At 40.7% G+C, this 10000-nt stretch overlaps 1 protein-coding gene across 1 annotated transcript in view; it reads left to right on the top strand.

Annotated features, from left to right (window-relative positions):
- ryr2a (ryanodine receptor 2a (cardiac)) overlaps nucleotides 1-10000 on the top strand; it is a 128078-nt gene that overhangs the window by 70851 nt on the left and 47227 nt on the right. The window contains 17 exon segments of the mRNA XM_016257042.1: nucleotides 386-586; nucleotides 857-981; nucleotides 1647-1761; nucleotides 1872-2004; nucleotides 2094-2209; nucleotides 2989-3172; nucleotides 3252-3455; nucleotides 5140-5309; nucleotides 5396-5616; nucleotides 7150-7240; nucleotides 7325-7465; nucleotides 7537-7700; nucleotides 7800-7878; nucleotides 9165-9254; nucleotides 9336-9473; nucleotides 9587-9664; nucleotides 9746-9821. Of these exon segments, the coding sequence (XP_016112528.1) occupies nucleotides 386-586; nucleotides 857-981; nucleotides 1647-1761; nucleotides 1872-2004; nucleotides 2094-2209; nucleotides 2989-3172; nucleotides 3252-3455; nucleotides 5140-5309; nucleotides 5396-5616; nucleotides 7150-7240; nucleotides 7325-7465; nucleotides 7537-7700; nucleotides 7800-7878; nucleotides 9165-9254; nucleotides 9336-9473; nucleotides 9587-9664; nucleotides 9746-9821 (2326 nt within the window).

The following is a 10000-nucleotide window of genomic DNA, read 5'->3' as shown; positions in this document are numbered from 1 at the left end:
TTCAACTAGTTCCCAAGGCAACATTTCTCATTTGCATTTAGTTTAACTTGATGTACGAAAATAACTAAATTTAAAACTGAAATAAAAATGTATACAATCTATATAGACATATTTAAAAATAACAAAAATGGCAAAAATACACAACAAAACTACTAATACTTAAAAAAAAGAAAATATGAAAACAAAATCTCAAAGATACTGAACTTACACTAGTGTGTGTACATGCGTATATGCACTATTTTTCAGTTATCTTATAAAAATGAATGGTCAGCATGAATGTAATCCAAGGGATTTGGTGAGTGTCGAGGGATTGTTGAATTTGATTTGTTCTGAAAAACAGTAAAAGGCCTCCAGTGGTTGAGTGAAGTGATGTGTGTGTGCTCAGATGTGTCACCTGCTGCAGTACCTGTGCGACTGTCAGGTGCGTCACCGCATCGAGGCTGTGGTCGCCTTCTCCGACGACTTTGTGGCGAATCTTCAGGAGAACCAGCGTTTCCGCTATAATGAAGTGATGCAGGCGCTGAACATGTCTGCTGCTCTGACGGCACGCAAAACCAAAGAGTTCCGCTCTCCTCCGCAGGAACAGGTCTTTACACGCGTTTCACACCTTTTCCATGATATTTACTCTTTTTCTGTTACTCTTTATCTGTCTGTAAATCTTAATAAATAACTTGAGTTTGAAATGATCGTTTTAATGATGAAGATTAAATATTTGTCACTACATTATTTCCTCCGATCATTTTTCACTCAAAAAAGGTTATGGTAGCTAAGTTCAATGCGCTGTGAATGATGATTCACTCGCCCGCGCGCGCGCGTGTGTGTGTGTGTGTGTGTGTGTGTGTGTGTGTTTCCTCAGATCAACATGCTGCTGAATTTTAAGGATGAGAAGCAGGACTGTCCGTGTCCAGAGGACATCCGTGAACAGCTGCTGGACTTCCATGAAGATCTGATGACACACTGTGGTATCAGTGATCGAGTCTAAACATCCTTAACCAGATTAATGATCATTAAAATTGTATCTTGACATTCATTTTTATCACCCCATTGCCAGACTGTTTGCTTTTCATGCTTCAAGTATTTCAAGTAATTTTTGAGTAATTCATGATCTGTGTTATTGATTAGTGATCGATGTGTGAATTACTCCCACTGGATCTCATGTTAGCAGGGATGTAACGATTAACCGCGAGCCGGTCGAAAATATATTCAAATATGTGACGATTCAAATCGGTTGAGATGCTAAACAAATCGCTATTCAATTGGAGTAGGAGTTTATATGAATGTGAAATGTATAATTGTGACCCATACAATGTATTGTTGGCTATTGCTACAAATATCCCCCAGCGACTCAACACTGCTTTTGTGCTGCAGGGACACGTATAACAAATAATTAAAAACATATTATTTAAACAATTATAGATGTGTGGATATATACTAATAATAATAATTAAAATATATTTAATAATTTAACAATTGTAAATAAATAAAAAATAGAATTATATGTAGAAAATATATAAAATAATTTTAAAGCATTCTCAGTTTAAAGCGGTGGAGGGTTTTGCGTCTTGGCTTTGGCTCAGTGACGCCCTCTGGTGTTTAGTGTGTGAGATTCCAGTCTGACCTCTGACCTGTCTGTATCCCGTCTGCAGTGACATCATGAATAACAAGGTGTTCTACCAGCATCCGAACCTGATGAGAGCGCTCGGCATGCACGAGACCGTCATGGAGGTGATGGTGAACGTCCTGGGTGCAGGAGAGTCCAAGGTGCAGACGCTCATTATCATCTCTGTTTTATTTTGATCTCTTTGCAGTTTCTCAGTTTTTACAGGTACGTTGACTGCACTGTCACTGAACGAGTGTCCTTTGGTCTTCAGGAAATCACGTTTCCGAAGATGGTGGCCAACTGCTGTCGGTTCCTGTGCTACTTCTGTCGGATCAGTCGTCAGAATCAGAAAGCCATGTTTGATCATCTGAGCTACCTGCTGGAGAACAGCAGCGTGGGCCTCGGTAAGACGTCTGGAGATCTTGAGAGCGAGGTGTTAGCGAGCTCTACGAGACGCCCGTGTGTGTTAACCGTGTGTGTTTGTTCTCTGTAGCGTCTCCGTCTATGCGAGGTTCCACTCCTCTGGATGTGGCCGCCGCGTCTGTGATGGATAATAATGAACTGGCTCTGGCGCTGAGAGAGCCGGACCTCGAGAAGCAGCTCTGCTTTGTTTACAGCGGTAACCAAGGAAACGCTGTATCATTGCTGTTCGTAAGCATCTCTGCTGGTAACCAAGGAAACAATGTATGATTGCTGTTCATAAGCGCAGCTCTGCTTTGTTTACAGCGGTAACCAAGGAAACGCTGTATCATTGCTGTTCGTAAGCATCTCTGCTGGTAACCAAGGAAACAATGTATGATTGCTGTTCATAAGCGCAGCTCTGCTTTGTTTACAGCGGTAACCAAGGAAACAATGTATCATTGCTGTAGATAAGCGCAGCTCTGCTGGCAGAGAGTGAATCTGTGTCTCATTCAGCTCGTCTGCTGTTTCTTTCAGAATATGTTTTATGTAGTATAGTTTCCTAAAACTGAAGTCAGACCATTTTGTTTTTGCTTTAGGTTAAAAATTACTCATGTTGCATGTGCTGCATCTTTGTTTGGATCATGATTAAAATCCAGTGGTTGCCTCTAATTGTAAATGGAAACAGCACAAACAAAGCCTTAGTTTGTTCATATTAAGAGATTTCTTTTTTTGTTTAACTTGCTTGATTTGGGGTTTGTTTTCAAATTTTAATTTAGTTTTGTAATATTTCAATTTCACAAAGAAACGTGCAGCAATAGTCTAATAAAACGACACCTTTTCATTTACTGTATAATGTCTTCAGTCTCATTTTGTTAAGAAAAATTGTGATAAAATCGAATCGTGAAATCAAAATCATGAATTGAATCGAATCGTGAGTTGAGTGAATCGTTACATCCCTACACGTCTTCTGATGCTCTGTGTTTTAGACGCTGATGATGAAGTCTGTGTTTCTGCGTGTCTGTCCTGCAGGCATTGAGACGGATGATGATAAATCAGGAGATGGAGATGATTTCACCATCAGGGGTCGTCTGATGTTTCTGGTGGAGAAGGTGACCTACCTGAAGAAGAAAATGACTGAAATACCAAAGAAGAAGAAATCAAAGAAACCCAGTGAGTGAAGTTCTCCTCTCCTTCATGAGGACCGTATTCTGCGGTTCCTAGCCGTGCTGATCTCTGCTTCTGTCTGAAGGCACCTTGCAGCAGCTGATCTCGGAGACGATGGTGCGCTGGGCTCAGGAGTCGGTCATCGAGGATCCCGAGCTGGTGCGGGCCATGTTCGTGTTGCTCCACCGGCAGTACGACGGCATCGGCGGCCAGGTGCGAGCGCTGCCCAAGACCTACACCATCAACGCCGTCTCGGTGGAGGACACCATCAACCTGCTGGCGTCTCTGGGTCAGATCCGCTCTCTGCTCAGTGTCAGGATGGGCCGCGAGGAGGAGAAGCTCATGATTCATGGGCTCAGGTGACCCACAATCTCCTGCACCTGTCTGAAATATAGCAGACGCATTTAAATGGGCCATATGTGACCCTGGAGCACAAAACCAGTCTTAAGTGTCAATTTTTCGAAGTTGAGATTTATACATCATCTGAAAGCTCTCCATCATCGGAAAGCTCTCCATTGATGTATGGTTTGTTAGGATCGGACAATATTTGAAAATCTGGAATCTGAGGGTGCAAAAAAATCTAAATATTAAGAAAATCATCTTTAAAGTTGTCCAAATGAAGTTCTTAGCAATGCATATTACTAATCAAACATTAAGTTTTGATATATTTACGGTAGGAAATGTACAAAATATCTTCATGGAACATGATCTTTACTTAATATCCTAATGATTTTTGGCATAAAAGAGAAATGTATAATTGTGACCCATACAATGTATTGTTGGCTATTGCTACAAATATCCTCCAGCGACTCAACACTGCTTTTGTGCTGCAGGGACACGTATAACAAATAATTAAAAACATATTATTTAAACAATTATAGATGTGTGGATATATACTAATAATAATAATTAAAATATATTTAATAATTTAACAATTGTAAATAAATAAAAAATAGAATTATATGTAGAAATCTCTCTCTCTCTCTCTCTCTCTCACTCACTCTCTCTCTCTCTCTCTCTCTCTCTCTCTCTCTCTCTCTCTCTCTCTTCTCCGTCTCTGATTGGCTGATGTGGGCTGTTGAACACTGATTCTGTGTGTGTGTGTTTGTGTGTGTGTGTCCCTCATTCATAGTAACAAGCATGAAGACATCATTCACTGACAGATTATTGTGCTGTTTGGAAACAGTCGCTCTTCTGTTATGCATCGGTTGCGAAACAGAAAACTGGGAAATGCATCCTGCATGTGTCATAATGCATGAAATAAACTACAGTAGGACAACTAGTGCTTTGGTTCACATATATAAAAGAGAACATCTGTGTTAGTATACTGAGGTTCTTAAAATCTATTATAAAGCGGAGAGTTCCGGTGCTTGGTTCTGATTGGCTGAGCCGTGTTCGAAGCTGTTGTAAATGACTCTACAAAGTAACACACACCTTTGTTTACGTTTGTGTGTTGCTCGGCAACCACTTTGTAGCAACCACAACTGATATTAATATCGTTACACTTTATTTGCTCTGTTTGTGAAACCGTACTACGTATATGGAATAACTGTTTTATAAAAGCAATAAGCCCCGTGAAGCCCTGGTTTTAATTTATAACAGCTAATGTGTTTTAACAGCTAACAACGACCCTCAGCTGTTATAAATTCACTGTAAACCACGGCTTCACGGGGATTACTGCTTTTATAAAACGGTTATATACGTAGTACGGTTCCACAAAATAAAACAGAGCAAATAAAGAGTAATGATATTAATAAACACAGTATTCTTCCACCAAACAATGTAGCTCCTCAGAAACAGTTGTGGTTGCTACAAAGTGGTTGCCGAGCAACACACAAACGTAAACAAAGGTGTGTGTTACTTTGTAGCGTCATTTACAACAGCTTCGAACGCGGCTCAGCCAATCAGAATCAAGCACCGGAACGCTCCGCTTTATAATTAGTATATATATCACTTTTTATTTTTGTGTTCAGACGGTTCTGTGATCGAGCCGGACATGTCAGCGGGATTCTGTCCTGATCACAAAGCGGCCATGGTTCTGTTCCTGGACCGCGTTTACGGCATCGAGGACCAGAACTTCCTCCTGCACCTGCTGGAAGTGGGCTTTCTTCCTGACCTCAGAGCCGCCGCCTCATTGGACACGGTGAGTCACGTGACACCTCAGTGAGTGTGTGTTATCATGCCGATCTTTGACCTCTCTTCTCGTCCCGTGTGACCTCTGACCTCCAGGTGGCTCTGAGCGCGACAGACATGGCGCTGGCTCTGAACCGGTACCTGTGCACGGCGGTCCTGCCGCTGCTCACTAAATGCGCTCCTCTGTTCGCCGGGACGGAGCCGTTCGCGTCTCTCATCGACTCTCTGCTGCACACCGTCTACAGGCTGTCGAAAGGCTGCTGTCTCACCAAAGCGCAGAGAGACGCCATCGAGGAGTGTCTGCTGGCTGTGTGCGGGTGAGGACTAGTTACAAACCAGTCAAAACGTTGGTGGTTCTTGGTCAGATTAAGTTCTTAGTGCGACTAGTATATAGCAACTCTTGTGTGGTTATGTATCTGAAATCAAGTAAAAACTGGGATTAAGCAGCTCTTTTGCATAAGAAACCTTCAAAAAGTTCCAAATCTATTCAAACCAGCGGCCCAACACTATATTTGATATATTGCTGTAATTATGACAAAGCTGCTTGTTTTCAAACTGCTGTAACAGAAACTGAGGATATTTATTTATTTAATATTTATGTGAAATTAATTAACCCAGGTTTTGAAGATCCAAGATTCTGATTCTGTATGTTCTTCGATTAAAACAGTAGATACAGAAGGGAAAAAAGATATGACTACAGTTTACATCTTGATTGTATGTGTATGTTTAGTATTTAGAGTTTTTAGTATAGTATTTAGTACACTATTTTAATATATTAATAATACTTTATTACTGCAAGGCGAGATACTTCAGGCAAGACCAACTTTTTATGTACTAATCAATTTTGCTTTGTTTTGCTTCCATAACATGTGTTCTAGCGGAAAGAAAACATCCAAAATACACATTTAAGTGTTTATTTTATTGCACGTTATCTATCTGCGTCTGTAGATTTCAATTCCAGTCCATATCTTTAAAGAGTTTTTCTTTTACACACACCAGACTTTGCAGTTTTATTCCTCTCTGTATTCTGAAGGCTTGTTCATATTTCATTCACACTGATTTATACAACATTTTATTCCTAGAAACATGGTAAAAAAGTATTTGTTTTCTGTCTGTTGACAGTATTTTCTGATTTATGGAGAGAAAACCTTTAACTCTAATATGTGTCCCTGCAGCACAAAAGCAGTGTTGAGTCGCTGGGGGATATTTGTAGCAATAGCCAACAATACATTGTATGGGTCACAATTATACATTTCTCTTTTATGCCAAAAATCATTAGGATATTAAGTAAAGATCATGTTCCATGAAGATATTTAGTAAATGTCCTACCGTAAATATATCAAAACTTAATGTTTGATTAGTAATATGCATTGCTAAGAACTTCATTTGAACAACTTTAAAGATGATTTTCTCAATATTTAGATTTTTTTGCACCCTCAGATTCCAGATTTTCAAATACTGTTCTATCCTAACAAACCATACATCAATGGAGAGCTTATTTATTCAGACTTCAGATGATGCATAAATCTCAATTTTAAAAAATTGACCCTTATGACTGGTTTTGTGCTCCAGAGTCACATATATCAACAAAATCAAGAATTTTCAACCTGGCTTTATCCGAACTTCAGATTTATGCTCTGGAAATGTACGTTTCATTAGAAAATGCCCCATTTGCATATTCAAACACTACATTTCAGAAAACTTGTCATATAAATTTTAATGTCTTAATGTTCTGTGATGAATCAGCTTTGCTGAGACGTATACCGTGTTCGTGTGGCCCGTGTGCGTTTGCTGTCGACGGTCTCACGCATGTTTCCTGTGACTGTGTGTGTTGTGTGTGTGTTTTGCAGTAAACTGCGTCCCTCGATGATGCAGCATCTGCTGAGGCGTCTGGTGTTTGACGTTCCTGTGCTAAACGAACACACTAAGATGCCTCTGAAGGTGAGACGCTTCTGATCTCTCATTCACCTCATTAACCAGGTGCTGTAGTAACTGAGCTCTGGTGGGGGGCGTGTCCTCCCGCAGCTCCTGACCAATCACTACGAGCGCTGCTGGAAGTACTACTGTCTCTCCGGAGGATGGGGAAGCTTCGGCGCCGCGTCAGACGAGGAGCTGCATCTGTCCAGAAAGCTCTTCTGGGGGATCTTTGATGCTCTGGCCAGAAAGGTACAGCGGAGCCTGAGCTGATGCGTCACTTGATTGTCTGCTGTATCTGAGATATGTGTGTATTGTTGCAGAAATATGAGGTGGAGTTGTTCAAGCTGGCGCTGCCGTGTCTGAGCGCGGTGGGTGGAGCTTTACCTCCTGATTACATGGAGTCAAACTACATGGCCATGATGGAGAAACCGTCGTCTATGGACGCCGAGGGAAACTTCAACCCGCAGCCCGCCGACACCAGCAGGTCAGACCCAAGCGCTCTTCCTCTGAAGCCTTTCCTCTAAACATGAGCGCTTCAGGTTTTTCAGATGTGTGTAGTGTGGTTGTGTTTGTGTTTCTGCAGTGTTGTTGTTCCTGAGAAACTCGATCATTTCATCAATAAATATGCAGAATACTCCCATGAGAAATGGTCCATGGAGAAGGTCAGAGCTGCTTTCATTTCATTATTAAATTGACTGAACTTTATTAATATTATTTATATTTTTGGCTGTATTTTGTCACCCTGATGTTGGGAGTAATTACCAGATAAACACTGGTAAAAGTCCTCTTTTCAGTAGTGTGACTGTAGCTCAGTGGTTTTTAAAACTGCGTAACTTTTATTTTAGTGCTACTTTCTATGAAGTAGTGGTGTAGTAAATCAAAGCACATCATTTTTGTGCCACAATGTCGATTGAATCAATGATCTAGATGTTCCTCTCTCTCATAAGTAGCACTGAGTTTGATTCACTCGTTCAGACTCAACTGAATCAGTGCAGACTGATTCAAAAAATGATTCATAAGTTCATTTTGAGCCATCACACAATAGAACGTTTCTAGAAGTTTGTCTTATTTAAATGGTAACACTTAACGTTCAGATTTCATTAGTTGACATCAGTTACACTAGTGAACATGAACGAACAATGAGCAATTTTACAGCATTTTATTTCATTTTAATTTCAATGTTTATTAACCCCGAAAGGGGCGACGTATCCTGGGGGATGCAAACATTAAAATAAAAAATAATAGTCAAGTTTTTTTTTTTAAATCACTAATTTGTATTATTTGTGTTCTAATAAGGTAAAAATAGCAATAAATTAATTTTCCAATGTCTTTTTATATGCTTGCCCTTTTTAGGGTTAATATACATTTCAAAACAAATGTAGTCCAGTCACCTTTATTTCTGTAGCGCTTGATATAATACTGATCGTGTCTAAGCAGCTTCACAGTGTTAATGTGTCAATAATGCAAGAAGAGGCATTTGTCCAGCTAAAGTCAGTTCTGTTGATATGAGTTAATGCACTTGACCTGATGTGAACAAACAATGAACAGTTGTATTTTTATTAACTAACATTAAGAAAGATTAATAAAGGCTGTAAAGAATATATTGCTCGTTGTTAGTTCATGCATTAACTAATATTAATGAATGGGACCTTATTGAAAAGTGCTGCCATTTAAATTAATTTAAATGTTTATTTCAGTTATTGCTTCTGTTTTATTAACGGTGTTAAATGCAAATCTTTTCTCAAATTTAATGCAGTTACTCTGATTAAAATGTTGTCAGTGTTTTTGTGCCAAAATTACATATATGCTATCTTTTTGTGACTAAGTGCTTTATCAAACAAGTAGCCTGACTGTAGGTTCAATTGAGTATTTTTTTAATTTAGTGGTAAGTTGCATCCTGAGCACGTGGTCTTGTGTGAATTGAGTTCATTGATGTGTGTGTCTGCAGTTTGCCGTCGGCTGGGTTTATGGAGAGCAGATGTGTGAAGCATCTAAAGTTCATCCGCTGCTCAAGCCCTACAAATGTCTGTCTGAGAAGGTACCTTTCCGTGATTACACTCAGAATGATGAGTAAACCACAGCGTGCCAGTGGGTTTCCCAGCATGCCTCTGTGTTTCAGGATAAGGAGGTGTACCGCTGGCCAATCAGAGAGAGTCTGAAGACGATGCTGTCGTGGGGCTGGAGCATCGAGCGGATGAGAGAGAGCGACGCGTCCACGTTACACAACCGCACGCGCCGGATCTCTCTGTCCAGTCAGGTCAGAAACAGCCGTATTTACAGTATGAGGGAGTGATCATCTGCATAAAAGATAGAGAGAGTCATGTGAGGTGCAGTGTGTGCGTGACCTTTGACCTCTCGTGTCTCCTGCAGCGCTCCATAGAGGGCGCTCACGGTTTCAGCCCGCGGCCCGTCGACATGAGCAACGTGACGCTGTCCAGAGACCTGCATGTGAGTGAAGCGCTTTACACAGCCACTCTAACACTTCCAGTTTTACTGTTTGAAACCCGTTGCTGTGTTTGTGTGCTTCAGACGATGGCGGAGCTGCTGGCCGAGAACTATCACAACATTTGGGCTCAGAAGAAAAAACTGGAGCTGGAATCCAAAGGTCTGTTCACAAACATGTTACATACTGTAAAAACTACAGTAGTGTGATAGTAGGTCCTTCTGATCATATAAACCTGAGCGCAGCCATTAGATGGCGCTACAGGGCTGCGTATTACCTCGGTGTGTGTCTGGTGCTGCTTTCTAACGTGTGTGTGTGTGTGTGTGTGTGTGTGTGTGTGT

This window comes from Sinocyclocheilus grahami, unplaced genomic scaffold (genome assembly GCF_001515645.1).
Source record: "Sinocyclocheilus grahami isolate Dianchi unplaced genomic scaffold, SAMN03320097.WGS_v1.1 scaffold1505.1, whole genome shotgun sequence".
Classification (NCBI taxonomy): Eukaryota; Metazoa; Chordata; class Actinopteri; order Cypriniformes; family Cyprinidae; genus Sinocyclocheilus; species Sinocyclocheilus grahami.
This window is presented reverse-complemented; position numbering and strand designations above follow the sequence as displayed.